The 14,527-nt window shown below is 58.6% G+C and overlaps 4 protein-coding genes across 4 annotated transcripts; 1 reads left to right on the top strand and 3 right to left on the bottom strand.

The window, feature by feature from the left end:
* Positions 1–3,084: 3,084 nt before the first annotated feature.
* BXZ73DRAFT_101942 (uncharacterized protein) lies at positions 3,085–5,599 on the bottom strand (the record flags this gene model as incomplete). Its single annotated transcript, XM_048015062.1, has 5 exons — positions 3,085–3,461; positions 3,514–3,780; positions 3,836–4,019; positions 5,299–5,450; positions 5,509–5,599. The coding sequence occupies 5 exons, from the start codon at positions 5,597–5,599 to the stop codon at positions 3,085–3,087; spliced, it is 1,071 nt and encodes a 356-aa protein (XP_047877287.1).
* Positions 5,600–6,077: 478 nt separating this feature from the next.
* Positions 6,078–6,359, bottom strand: BXZ73DRAFT_11859 (uncharacterized protein; the record flags this gene model as incomplete). The annotated part of the gene is made up of 1 exon (XM_048017455.1): positions 6,078–6,359. A coding segment is annotated over one exon (282 nt), but the record flags the coding sequence as incomplete, so codon positions are not given.
* Positions 6,360–9,354: 2,995 nt separating this feature from the next.
* On the bottom strand, positions 9,355–9,735 carry BXZ73DRAFT_47782 (uncharacterized protein; the record flags this gene model as incomplete). Its single annotated transcript, XM_048019938.1, has 1 exon — positions 9,355–9,735. A coding segment is annotated over one exon (381 nt), but the record flags the coding sequence as incomplete, so codon positions are not given.
* Positions 9,736–12,668: 2,933 nt separating this feature from the next.
* Positions 12,669–14,315, top strand: BXZ73DRAFT_90342 (uncharacterized protein; the record flags this gene model as incomplete). Its single annotated transcript, XM_048025602.1, has 4 exons — positions 12,669–12,686; positions 12,979–13,449; positions 13,513–13,904; positions 13,961–14,315. The coding sequence occupies 4 exons, from the start codon at positions 12,669–12,671 to the stop codon at positions 14,313–14,315; spliced, it is 1,236 nt and encodes a 411-aa protein (XP_047877284.1).
* Between the last annotated feature and the right edge of the window lie 212 nt (positions 14,316–14,527).

Below are 14,527 nucleotides of genomic sequence, written 5' to 3'. Positions count from 1 at the left end.
CATTTTGGTGAGTCCCCCGCTCCGTTCTCCTGCACTCCCAATGCCCACCCCTCCTCTCCAGCTTCGCCCATCCGGCCTGCCGCCGGCCTTGACCCCCGCGTCCACCTCACCGCTGCCTTCCTCCCCGTTGCCCACCCCCGCGCTGCTTTCCGCCCGCCTTCGCGCTGCCCGCCTGCACCTGCACACCTGCCTGCGCCCGCACACCCTCCTCCGCCTCCCTCACCTCCATGTCGCCCTCCTCCTCCTCGCCCTGCTGCGTCTCGCTCGCCTCCACGCGGCCCACCTCCTCCACGCGCGTCGCCCACCTGCGCATCATCAGCCTCCTCCATGTCGCCCGCGTCCGCGTCCGTGCCGCCTCCCGCCGCCCGCATCTACACACGTCGCTAGGCTCCCCCTCCTCCGCTTCGTCCTGGCCCCCCGCCTCCGTCTCCGCCCTCGTCCTCGTCCTCGTCTTCCTCCACGTCCCCCCCTCCGCGTTGCCCACCTGCTCCGCCTCGTCTGCCTCCGCATCGTCCGCTTCCGCGTGTGCTGCCCACCTCATCGCCCGCCTCTGCCCGCCTCGCTCACCTCCTCCTCGCACTCCTCCGCGCGCGCTGCCCTCCTCTGCCTCCGCCTCCTCCCGCGAGTCCTCCGCGTCACCCTCCTCCACGCACCTCCTCCGCCCGCGCGGCCCTTCTCCGCTCGCATCGCCCGCCCTCGCTGCTCTGCGCCTCCTCCCTCTTCGCATCTCGCACCCCCGCCCGCATCGCCCACCACCTGCTCCGCCTCGTCCGGGCCCTCCGCGTCCCCCCGCGAGCCCTCCCCGTCGCTCTCATCCGCCTTCACGTCCCTCACCTCCGCCTCACTTGCCTTTGTGTTGCCCGCCTCCGCGTCTCCCGCATTCACGTCGTCCACGTCGCCTTCCTCCTCCTCCGCCTTGTCCCAACCCTCATCCCTGCCTCTGCCTCCGCGTTGTCGCGGGGCGTGGTATTACATACTAGTGCACCTATGTAGTAGCTTACTAACAAATATATTTTATCACTAATCATATACAAGATGTGGTGTGAAAAAAAGAGGGAGGCGAGCTCACTGTCGGAGACAGCGAGCTCAGGTGGCAGCGCCTGAGACGCTGGTGTCCGGACATCTCGGGACAGCGTGGGTGCGCGAGCGCGCTTGGGGAAGGCGGTGTTGAGCGCGACCGGGCCGGCCGGCACCAGATGCATCCGCACCTGCTCGGAGGGAAACGAGGATAAAGTTTTCAATGGAAAAGGCGATCGGGCTCAGAACAGTTAGGCGACTGAGACGAGATGGTGACTCAAGCCGGTATAATAGTGGTATGGCACCGATTGAAAGGCAGAGCAAAAAATAGGATAGCAGGTAAGCACCGCGCATCACCCTCTGCCGAATACCGCGGTTTCTCAGAACATGAAGGCGCCAACGGAGAAGGCCACGCTGTTTGGTAGAAGCCAAGCGATTCAGAGGCATGGAAAAGCAGAGTATGGGAACGTGACTGGGGTATCTCGAACGTTTGGTCGTGAGGGTGCTGTTCGGAGACAGGCCAGAGAAAGACGCTCATAAGTACTATTACGCCGCAAGCGCCACGCGCCACCAAGGCATTGCGCGTCCGTTCACCAGTTGCGTGGACACAAGTTGCAGAGATCGGTCCGTGAGCCTACATTCATTTCAGAACAATTTCGGTGAGATTGGACTCGAACATAGGTCACAAAAGACAGCCCAACTACATTGCATCCTAGGCATACCTCCACCACAACAACTGCATGCCAAGTCTGACAAAGCAGCAGAAACAAACAGCGACATGAGGAACCTCCCATAGTCGGAGAGTACATACAATTTCCACCATACGAAAGGATCTCCCGCATGCTGCACGCCTTACGTGAACGTACCTGTGTGCATATGACTTTTGTTACCTCAGATGGCTGTGCGCACCGTCCCTTGTGACAAAATGCACGGACCCGGCAATGGCTGTCGGCGCGCAACGAGGAGGAAAGCGTAGATGCAGCACATGATCGCATGTGTATCCCGCGACTCCAAGCCTACCGGGAACAGCTATTCAGGGCGAGTTGCACAAAGGTGGAACAATGAGCTCACCCTCGTACATGAACCACGCCCCTCGGCTCTTCGCCCCACAGAGATATATCGCCTCATCCGTTGCCACGACCACCTCCCACACATTCTGGTCCATGCTCGCGTACCCTAGTCCCGCACCGATCTCGTCGAGGTGGATGGGCGCCGCGCCATTGCCCTTCCCCGACGCCTAGTAGCATGAGACCCATGTTACACTGCCGATGAAGAGATACATACTCGGAATCGCGGAAACCGCTTCTATGGAGGACTCGTGGATCGCGCGCGGGGCTTAGAGAGGGTGCTGAATAAGCCAGGATATTAAAAAGACGGACTGTTCTGCACCTTGGCTGCGCGGGGAAGCAGAGCGTAAACCGGCTTGACGAAGTCGTGGAGATCCCGGATCTTGACCAAGGGGTGTAGGACCGCACTTTCTACACCAGCGTTAGAGAGCAAATAAACTTGACCTCGGTCAACGCAACTCACTTTGAGTGTCATCAGGATCCCTCGCCGATCCCTCGGAGGTGCACAACCCAAGTTTTGTCAATCTCGAAGTCGCGCTTAGCAAAGCAGACGCTTCGACGGTTGGGGTTGCTGGCCAGGCCGTCCGTCATGTGGAGAAGATTGGCATTTATGCCTTTGGCGTAAGGCGGCGTAGGAGTGGCCGGGCGGGCGAAGAGGCGGGGCGTCGTCAAAGAACGCTGGAGTCCACAGGCTGAATCAGAATACGGTCTAAAGCCGATGTCAACATAGTGCATACGTACGTTCACATTAGAGCTGTGCCTGTAAGAACGAAGACAGACGGCTCGGCGTCGCATACGAGCTGTCTTCCGACCCATCGTGGGTGTCGTCCCCATCGTCCCCTGCCGTATCCCCCGAAAAAACGTGTGCGCGGCCGTGGCCCAACCTCATCGACGACGGTGAGGATTGGCAGTCTGTTGGCGTCCAGGCCACGCATGGCTTCCCTAACTAGCGCATCAGAATTCTGTAGCGGATGACCGAGTTGTGAACTTACGTGCCGTTCTAGTCTACGAAAGTGTATCCGCGTTTGTCGAGGTCGTCAAGAGTGGGAGGCTTCCTCGTCTTGACCGGGTCGCATATAGCCGTGTACGCATAGCTATCGACTCGGTATTCCTTCACGGTGATGTCGTCGAGCGTTGTCTCGGCCGTATTGCTATACCGCGTCGTAAAGCCGGAGCTCTTTGGAAAGCGGGGTAGGGCGTTGTGGGGAATTGGGGTGTTCTCGGCCTGCCCCTTCTCCGCATTGCGACACTTCTTTCGTTTGAAGGCGTTCTTGTTCTTCCTTGTCTTGCTGCTTGACGTCGCTGGCTGCTGGGGAGGCACCGGCAAATGTGGGCTATCAGGAAATGTCGTGGAGATGGGGTGATCGGGATTGGGTGCTGCAGATGTGATCAGGGAGGGTGTCGTGCGCATCATGCTGTGAGCACTTACCCCAGGGAATCCCGCATTTCCGAGCCCACTTTGACGGCGGCTCCTTCGGAGGCGATGGAGGTGTTCGACGACCGTCCGGTGATGCGAGCTCGCCGTCTTCGAGCCCTTCGTCCCCATGGTCCGTGCCGTCGTGGTCGGGCAGCTCGTTGTCGTCCGAGATTTCGCCCTCCTCGCTGTCTGTAGTGCAGACGTCACCGTCGCACAGCGTTGGTGGATGGATGGCCGGCTTGGGCTGCTCCGTAATGCACGCTATAGTCGGGCCGTCGTCTGTGAGATATGTTAACCGTCAGATTGCGCTAGTAGTTCGCAGCACTACACTGACCGTCTTCATCGTCAGAAATGCCGGGGTCCAGGTCCTCGATATCCGAGGTATCTGTGCCCCTGCGCTTGTTCTGCTTCAGAAGCCTATGCATGATGCTCCACGCCGTCTTCAGCTGAGAGCGCAGCTCAAAGGCCGTCTCAATGAGCTTGGCCGCCGGTAGCACGCGTCGTGTACGGCTTCGCGTCTGCGTCATATGACATCAGCAAGACACGATAATGCGACAAGCGCATTGGGCAAGGGTGGGACGCAGGAGGGGCGGAGACCACATTACCTAAGGCGGTTCATTGCGGTAGGACGCAGGCATCGGGAGGGCTCGTCGAGGTCTGGGATTCGTGCAACTCAGTTTAAGTATCCAAGGACGATCTGCCCCAGGGCACGGTACCGGCAGCTTTCCGCACCCCCACCAGCGAAGATTACTTGGGCGGATACCCCATGCAAGTTAATGGGCGCGGATCCCCGCGGGCCCCGTACCCACGCTCAGAAGGTGAATGAATGGACTCACCCATGCCGCCACAATACATCCCCAAAATTGCTCCACCCTGCACATGCTTCTATCGGACGTCCATCGGACCTCCGTGTTCGCGATTCCGAGTGCTCTTTGGACGTCTAGTTTGCTAACCTATGACCAAGGGTCAAATTGATTCATGGAGTTGGGAATTGGACTCACCGCTGCTGGTTGACTGGGTAGCTCGCATTCACGGAGACGCCAGCTTACTGTGTACGCAGGTGAGATTGCACACCCTCCAGCTCGAGGGGAGAGCGTGTGGCATCCTGGGGTGAGGGTGGATTGGTGGGCAGGTCCTCACGCGCGCAGAACGCGACCGCGCGCGACGCCGGTTCTCGCGTGCTTGCACGGAGCGTCACACGCGAGGCGCGCGCCACACACCGCATGGGGGGTGTTCACTGGCATGGGATCGGGGTGAGGGCTTTTGAACAGAGCATTTCTAGCGGCAAACATGCTCTTCGCCTGGTGCGACGCATTACATGAAGTGAAGAGCGCGGCATGCCTATGACGTCACGCGCCTTCGGGGGAAAGTTCAAACGTTCCATGTCGCGTTCATGTGAATCCATGCACTTCTGCTGCTACACTTCGACGGTTGTTACATGCATGTGCCATTATTGCCCGGACACCCGCCGGCCATCCGCACTATCGCCGTCGTCCTATCAGCTCATTAACAATCCGTTCCAACCCATCTTCGTGATCCTCAGGCCTATTATCTTGCTGGCGGTGTACTTTATACTTGGTCTCTATGTGGAACACAGGGCTCGCATTGGAAGGGTAGTGTGTGGATTGATATATTGACTATTATACAGCAGAATAATGGAGTAGCGACCTCACTGCTGTGACTACGGTCTGTCGCTTCGGCACCACGCTTCCGTTGCCTTTGCCGCCGACCACCGTCGCCCAGACCTCCCGCACCGCGGCGAGCATGCGCACCATCTGAGTCTGCACGAGCCTGCACGTCTCTTGCGGGCTGCTCCTGCGCGTGCTGGATGATGACCATCCGCATCGCGAGCGCGACGACCTCCAGCCCGCTCGAGCCACGCGGCACCGGCACGCACTGGGGGCCAGCATCGGCGGCGGTGGCATGCGGGTGTGCGTTTGCAGCTGTGGCTGCGGCTGCGGCTTCAGGAGGATGGCGAGGGCTTTTCTCACCTGTGCGAAATCGCACCGAGCGACGCGAACACCCGGTTCGCGGCAGCGTGCGCCCACAACGCGTTCGCCGTGTCCATCCCGACGAGGCGCAGGCCCATGCCACCCATCCTGGCTACCCGCCAGTTGCGGGTGCAGCACGTGCGCGTGGAACGGCATCGCGCGAATGGGACTACATTGGCGTCCGGGTCGGACTAGCTCGAAGGTAGGAACGGCCCCGTGCTGGGCGTGTACGCTTGAGTCTGCGTGGAGGGCTGAGGGATGTTTGGCGGTGCGTCAGGCCCGTGCGCGAGTGGGAACGAGGACGAGTCGGTCTCGGAGGCGATACCTGTCGCAGCCGCACTGGTGGGAGAGGAGACGCCCGCAGCAAGCCTTCACGCTTCGCATCGCGTTTGAAGCGTAATGAGAGCACCCGTGGCTTGGTGGTGAGGTCCGGCGGGTGACGGGATTGGGTGTCGAGCTTGATGAACCGGGCACGGAAGGCCTTGAGCTTCCCCTCGGCGAACTTGCCGCCGCACATCGCTCGACCTCGAGAACGGCTTCGCGACACCTGCACTTCTCGACGTCGCGCTCAGCGTCGCCGCGGCCGGCGGCCTTCCTCCTGAGCTCAGCGACATAGAGGTTGAGGCGGCTGACCGCTTCGACGTACTGCCTGACGCGGCGGTCGACGCTAAAGACCTTGTGGGCGACGACCTTGGTCTTGATCTTCGCCGCGTGCTCGGCGCAGATGGGGGCGTTGTGCGTGTCGTCAAGGTGGATACTTGTCAGCGCGACGAAGACGATCATCGCCGTGTTGGAGTGACCCTCGGGCGAGAACTTGATCAGGTGGGTTCTCTTGCTGTTCCGGTACGGCACGCGGTGGGTTCTCTTGCCGCTCTGGTAGAGCCCGTAGATGTACTCGTGTTCTCAAACATCTGCTTGCCCATGTTCGTCGTTGAGGCCGCGCGCAGCGCGCTCGCTGGCGGCCAAGTCGATGATCGAGGGTATTGCCATCGCCTGTGGACTAGATGCACATGGGTCTTGAGCGCGACGATGACGCTGATGAGGAGGATCGGGGTGGGAGTCCACGGACCTGTGTGACGACGAGTGGCCCGTTGGCGATGAGATCGGGGACATTCGGAAACTGTTGAAAAGGCGGTTCGAGCGGTGGTAGGCGCGTCGGAATCACAGCGGAATTCGTACAGATATGGGGGAAACAAGCGGGGGTCTGCGCAAAGGATGTTGGGGTAGAATTTTCTGGACGCTGCGGGGAGAGATCTGGACGCAGCAGGCCGCAACTGTATTCGTCCGAAAGACTTAGACAAAGGCTTTCGAACGACGCAAAAACGAAGGGGGCACGCACCTTGGTCGTCGAAAACGAAGCTCATCATCCGTCTCTCACCCCGCCCACCATTGTGGAAGAAACCCGGTCGAAATGTGGCGAATGCGGTGTCGTCGGAAGGAGAGTGCGTCGACGGTTGTATCAACCCCGAGGTCGTCGAGATCCGGTGGGATTTGAGCGCACAACGATCGGCGGACGGGGGGCGTGCTTCGCTTCGGTGAGGCAGCTGTAGAGGATGTCGACGGCCTTGTCTGCGATCTGCCGCTCGTCGGGGGGCTGGTACAGGAGACGAGGGCAATGTGCGGGAGAACGAGTCAGACGGCCAGCGTGCTTTCGCGCGAAGGGGAGAGGTCGATCACACGCGTCTTCAAGTGCGTCCCCTCGCGCTGCGTGTCGACGTCTGTGCGAGCCAGAGGTGAGAATCGTGCGCCGGATGGGGGAAGCGGTGGGGGGAATGTGTACCTTTGTTGCCCAACTTCTCACCCGCACGCGCCTGCAACGCCGCGACGAGCTGCGCGTCGATCTGCTTCATCGACCAGCTCCTCCTCGGACGACGAGGGACCCGGTTCCCCAGCGGCAGCCGCGATCCCGTTCACCGGCAACGCGTCCTGGCAGCCCCAAGTCCGCCTCTTCGTCTTCGTCCTCTTCCTCGTCTTCGTCATCTTCTCCAGTCATGCGCGTCCAATCCCCGTGTCCCCGTCCCCCCGGTCCCCCATGGGTTCTGGTGAGTCCCGGTATTCGAGTTGCTGTAGAAAGGAGGAACAATTAGCTACACGAACCCCCGACGAGTGGCTCGGTGCCTGCCGCCTGGCTTTCCCTTCGCATCGCCCGGGTCCAGGCCCATACATATCGGGTGCACCGCGCACACAGGAAGGAGGGGAAGCACTCACAGCTGGGTCAAGATCGATTGTACTCTCGTTCGCAGAGCCCGACAGGATATCGAACGCCCAATTGCGACCGTGAGGAGGTGCGCGCGCCCTTTCTCGAGGAAGGGTGCCAGCTCGTCTTCGGACTGCGCGGACTTGCGAGGCGTCGACGCTCGAGGTGGTGGCAGGGAGATGACGTTGGCGGCGAGGGAAATGCCATCGACGAACGAGTCGGGTCGTTGTATTCGACAGGTTTTCGTCTGACACCGGAATCGTGCGTGTGGCCAACAAAGCCTCCGCTGCTGCCATGCACACCGTGAGCACGGTGGACCAGCACAAATTTGAGCGGAAGAGACGCACCGGTGTAATGGCGTCCGCAACGACTCGACGAGTCCCCGCATCCACCGTCTTCACAACCAATGGAGATGTTGTCTCGGGTTTTTTGCGAACGGCTGAGCCAGTCAGTTGCGACACATGCGAGGAGGGCGACAAACGCGAGGAGGGCGACAAATGCGACAAAGTTAGCGGCATTGAACCTGTCGACAACGTAGACCGTACGCACCTTTGTTGGAGAGCCGGTCGGCGGTGCTTGAGGCACGGGAGGCCATAGTTTGGTGGTGGGGTCGCCGAGCGACCGCCGCGCTGCTGCTTAGTGGAAAACGAGTATCGGCATTAATTCGTGAAAACGTTCAGCGGGAAACTCACCTGCAGTACGGCGACGGGCCAGCTTCTCCTTGGGGAGGTCTTCCATTTGAAACGAGCACGTCGATAAGTCGCTGTGGATGCAGTATGGACACCATATGGAGGCCGTCTTTGGCGGTGGTGTCGGCTCGACGCGCGTGCGAGGGCGCGGCTTATTGACCGTCGCCAAGCGTACGAAGATGGGGTAAGGGGAGGATAGAGCGATGCAGACGCATTGGGAGGAAGCCCGCCGGGCTCGCCCATACCGCCACGCACGCAGTTGTGGAGAGGTGGATAACACTACGAGTGCACTAGATGCCATCGTAGCAGTTGGCAGGGAGAGGGAGCCGCGGTCGTGGTGCAGAAATCTGGACGAGTGAGAATGGGCAGGAAGGGACTGGCGTAGACCGGGTGGCGGGGCGGGCGGGAGTGGGTCCGCGATACGCGCAAGCCGGTGAAGAGGGAGCGCCGGGGATGAGGTTGTCGTCATTGTCGTAGGCGGCGGCGGCGGCGGCGGCGACGGCGCAGCGGTGAAGGCTGAGCGCAGAGGAGGAAGAGGAGCAGTCGCTCCTGCCAAAGCAGCGCCCGCATCCTCCGGCGTCTTGTCCATTTCGACGTTGCGTGAGGCATTGACCAGTCTCGGGTTTACGGTCTGCAAGCGGGCTCACACTTCCACTTCGTTTAGTGCAAACCCATAAATTATTTAAGGGCGTGCGGTACAAAGTCCCATTACATCGTGCAAAATATCCCCGCAGTTCGCGAAGAAACGCATATCCTTCCACCCATACCCTTCGTTCTCACCCGAGCCTAGCGGATTCATAAGTGCCAGGGAAACGTATCGGGAATATGAACGCGACACCGACCTTTATCCCTGAAGAACAGAAGGGATGGCGATGGGAGGCATGTTATGGGTGACCGCATGGTTGACGATGGGCGCGCACTTGGTGACGAAGCTACCGGTCTTCTCAGCGCATGCTTCTACCGAGGCTAGGGAGACTCAAATTTCGACGGCTCTCCTCCCCAGCTCACGGTGATGCGGCCTTCGCATATTAATAATGGAGTAGTGCCGTCCTCCGAGCATCACGATGATGTCGCCGTACCAAGGCACGTCAGGTAGGATTGCTTCCACGGCGCGGTTGCGAATTCGTGCTTGAACCGACCGGTGGTATACGGCGCCAACGAGGCATCGTTGCTCCTGGCCCGTCTCGTCCGTGAAGAGCACCCAAGCTTCTAGCAGATTCCGTTGTCCGAGATACGCTTCTAGTCCGGGGTACCGCGGTACGGATAGAGAGTCCCGCTTGCGGTCGATGGTGGTGGAAACATGGGCCGGGCTGCTGGAGGTATCGGCGCACTTGTACATGCGGCCGAGGATGGACTTCGACACCGTCTATGTGCAGATTAGCGCCCGACGTCCAGAACAAAGACAAAGCACGAGTCGACCGACTTACCCCCTTCGTCTTAAGCGGAGTGCGAACAGGTTGCTGTTGCATGTTCTGGAAGCCCTGAGTGGCGAGGCGGGGTGGCGGTCACGGGGATGGGCAGAAAGAACAAAGTGCTGAGTCCGGGAGAGCGAGCGCGGACGTTGATATAGTTTCTGCTGCATTGCGCACGTGGAAGCCACCTATGTTTCACATGGCTTCAACAAGCGAGCTACACGAACGCAGCGCATGTTCGTGACTTAGGCCTGCAACAGTAAACGCTGGCGAAGTCTGCGGGAGTCTGATGGGAGTCGTCCTGGCTGGTCGGACGCATTGCGTTGAGAACAGTGCGGCGGGAATCGTCACGACCAGTATCGTATGCAGCTAGCGACGAGGGATAAGAAGGGGTTTTGCGCAAACATGAACACGAAGACAAACGTACCGTGGCTGGGCGGAGCCTGAAGCGGAAACACACCGGGCACGGAGTTCGTAGTCAGAACCCTCGGCGTCCGGAAGGCGTTAATCCACGCTTCCGTACTCGCCTGCAACCCCCGTGAATGGATATTGGAGCCTGTTGACGGTGAATGTGAGGAGCTAGGAAAACGACCGTTCAGTAACCGCGCGCGCAGAAATGGCGACCAGACACAATAGCACGCCACGTGCGGTGTGGAGCATGCCAAAATACTTCACATTTCAGCAGCGAAACGAGGACGCTGACACCTAAGTAACTCGACAATCAGACGTACATGCTCAGGACGAGCCGAGAACTTACCACCCATGGGGTTCGCGAAGACCCAATCTTCCGACATCCGAACGTCACCGACAGCGACGTCCAGGCAGAGAACCTCCATGAGTTGGGACTTGATCGTCGAGCAGACTTCAGAGAATTGTTCGAATGGTCCTCGGCGTGCGAGATGACGGTAGGGAACCTGTCTACTACATGCACCATACATGAGCTTCTCTAGCTATGCAGTAGCGGAACGAACCAGCGGACGAAACGCACCCTTGGAGAGACCGGGACCAACGAGACGGGGAGCGGGTTGTAATTGAGCTTTAGAGGTCGGAAAAGCGTCGGAACTCTTGTGAACCTCTCCGTGAGCCTCTCCATGAGCTTCGTCGCGAGTTTCGTGGTCGTGAGCCTCTTCGTGGGTTTGAAAACCAGCTTCTCGACGAGCTTGTTCTCGTCCTCGTCGAACGTCTGATTCTCTTTCACCTCGTCGACGGACACGCATTCGAGCTCGATCTGCTTGGCATGGTTGATGTCGGCGGCGCTAGCGAGAATGCAGATGGACATACAGGGGCCAGCCTGTTGGTAACGCCCGGTCAGGTTTGAAGCACAGTGCGCAGAGACGGAAACACAAGGCTACCCAAGACTCGATTGTACCCTTCCCGTCGTGCGCACGTCAGGCACTTGGGAGAACTGATATCCGTGGTCGATGGGCTGCGAACGCTCCCTGAACAGTCGGTGCTGATACTCGATGACGTCGACGTGAAGTATCTGCGAAGGTAAAGCCCCGCATTAGAAACACCTCCATGAGATCAAGGGAAACGCTCACCTCGTCGTAACGGTATAGCGATGCAAAAAGCTAAGCGGCAGATCGGGGCCGTAACGTCCTTGTGCCCTTGCAAACCCATAAGGACGGCATGGAGCCAAGACTATCGCACGAACTCACTTTCTAGAGCTTCGTATGAATGGGGAGCACCGCAGCCGCCAAGGGGTTAAGAGGAACCGGGACACGCAGAGAGTCTACCTGCAGACAGAAAGAAACAGGTGGTCGCGTCAATGCAAGGACGCGAAGGCGTGCTACAGGGACAATCAACGTCAGCTTCGGGCCGACATGGGGAGTGAGAGGATGGAGACGGGGACAGCAAGGCAAGCGTGAAATAAGCAGAGCGGACGGGCGATAAACCCTGCATGCGCGACAAGATGTACACACAACAAAGTGTCGGGGCTGACAAAACTATCGCATGCGACGAGTCCACACGAGCAACCAAGCGAGACACAAGGGGGGAACGCAGTGGACAATGGCAATCGGCTCACCAAGTACCGTGCCTCGTAGACCTCCCCATCACCGTCACCTCGCCGTCGTTGTCGGTTTTGTGGTGGTGGGCGCCGAGGCGGTATGCGCGTAGTCGACGGAGGCACCTCCACGGGCCCGGAACCATCCATCCGGATCATAATGGCGTTAAGGGCAGTCGAAGGGGAGCGGTCGAGGATGGCCGAGAAAGGCAAGAACCGTGAGCAAGAGCCAGAGCTCCGCAAACGTTGGCTCTACGCGAGGTTTCGCAAAGAGGGGTAATCTGGATGCAAACGTGATATGAGCGACGATACTCAACGGAGACTTGATGAGACCCTCACCGGAATTGTCGTCCAACCAGCGACCTTCCGTCCGATGGCTTTGTGCGATGACGCAGACACGTCTGGAGGAGCCCGTCATTATCATGCGGGTGCATCTCGAGAGTTTGAAGGCGGTCGTCATGGTGGGTCGTCGGCGGGCGGGGAATCGGTGCAGCACTGGGCTGACGGCCGCGCCTTTGAAGATCTGCGTCACGTGTGTCGTCCGATCCTCCGGCCAGTGAAAGGGATCTCCAGAGGTCTGAGGGACGCCAGCGTTGCCAGTCCAAGTCCGTGTGAGCGCTTGAGCCCGAGAGAAACCCACGAGACTGAGTCAAAGCTTTAAGGCTCACCGAACACGGCGCACTCCACACCTGCTGTACCAAACTCAATCCGGCTTTGTGCAGCTGCCATCTGGTGAGATCGAGGCCTGCCGCTGAGTGAAACCATCCGACCCTGGCTGAGATCATCAGCCCCGTGCTAGACATTGCACAGTAATGATCGTATTTAGCAACCAGTGAAACTCTCTCCTGTCTTCATATCCCTAAGTAAGTACTCATGTTCACGATCCGCCATGTCAGCTGTGTTCCTCAGTGCTTATTCCTCAATTGGAACTGATTATTCTTCAACCCCTTAAGTAGTCATGGCGCCACGCTCATCAGAGCAGCTTAGTCGGCGAATGTCTCTTTCGTTCAAGGACATCGTCGAGACTCCTGGCCTCCTGCAACTCATTGCCCGATCATCCAGGCCGGAAGAGGCATCCTCTGCCACACAGGCTTTGCGGAAAATCTTCAAGAAACGCCAGTTGTTCAAGCGAGACCCCGGCGACAATGCACTGCAAAACCTCCAATCATTCATCCACCACAAGGACTTACCGAAGCCGCTGTTGGAAGCTCTCCAATCCCGTCGCTCAGCCGTCGAAACTTACAACAAAATTCGCGGTGATATCATCCACCAATGTCGCTTGAACTTTGACGATCCGACTTCTCGCGCCGATTTCATCGAAACACGCTGTCGTACTGTCTATGTGGACCGTTTGGCCGAATGCTATCCCCCTGAAGACCACTGGGTGGCAGACACTCCAGAAATCGCGAAGCTTTGGCGAGACCACTGTCGCAACAGCAAACTCCACGACAAGCGCGAAGGTCGCTTCCCAATCTTCACAGTGGACCAGGCGAAGCTCATCATTGCTGAGGCGGACGAAAGCATCCTCTTTCGCGATGCGAAAACCAAGGAACTTATCGGCGGCGTCATACGAGAATGTTGTTCATTTCCGGGGCTCGTTCATGGCGCCTCTCAGGTAGCGGCTGATGCTTGTAAACATCGCAAAAGCGTTCGGGTAGGTTTTGACGCAGTACAGGCAGAACCTGGGTGCTAATCTCCTTTCACGCTGCATCTATAGAAGGACGATCCCGGAGTACTCGCGCTCGTTGGCTTCACAGCTGGCTCTCGCTCGGCCTGCCGGTTTGACTGGGCAAAGAATCTCTTGAAACCGAGAGAGGATTCCGCTTTCAAGAACGATCTGCGCTTCCGCGAAGCCTCAATCTGCGCGTTTGCCTGGAACATGGCTCGCGGGATGCTACCGAATGAAGTTATTGAAAGCTACGATAGCTTCCTTCATGGAACGTTCATTCCACGCATGAATTCTTCCAGCGACTTCTTCAGTAAAATGGGTATGTATTCGGTTGAAGACATACGAGGCCCAGGGGGAAACGTCAATTATCGCAATGTCTACAAGTTTGACGCTGTTGAGCTAGCACCACCTTCAGCTGTGTTTTCGATGAACTACTCCAGGTGTGCCTGATCACTCTCGTCCACTCTTTCCCCTCTCAGGTAGACATAATTACCAGGCGTGTACATCGCGAAGGCAGTCCGCACCAATACGTGGCGTCGTGGACCATCAATCGCCCTGTCGCGGATCTGGGAGGCAATTTCTTCATACCAGCGTTCGGTATCATGATCAAGTCGGCGAGCAACTCGCTCGTGTTTTGGAAGCCAAAGCTGTTACACTGTACAAGCCTTCGTTCCTTTGGCACACAGGAGCAGCTGGACAACATATACGAACTGGGCCTCACATTTGCGACTTCTCCCCGCCTTCCCAGTGCATGGGAGAAATACGTCGCTGCCAACTATTCCGACGAGGCCGCTCAAGAGTTGGCCGACGAGATCCGTAACGCTGGCCACGAGTCGGATGCTGAAGATTGATAGCGGTCCACGCATGCATAGTTTTGACAGAAACGCAGTATCCATTCGTCCTCATTAAAGGCGGGCGCCGAGCAGTATGTACATAAACATTGTGTGGTTGTCCTCTGCCGCGAGAACGATGTACGCTCAGTACTCTGGTTGTCTGCGACTCCACGCTGGGAAATCTGGCCTCGCGCAACTCCCACATTGAGCGAGGTGCGCGTAGCCGCAGC

This window comes from Epithele typhae, assembly GCF_022376455.1.
Source record: "Epithele typhae strain CBS 203.58 chromosome Unknown BXZ73scaffold_28, whole genome shotgun sequence".
NCBI lineage: Eukaryota > Fungi > Basidiomycota > Agaricomycetes > Polyporales > Epitheliaceae > Epithele > Epithele typhae.
This window is presented reverse-complemented; position numbering and strand designations above follow the sequence as displayed.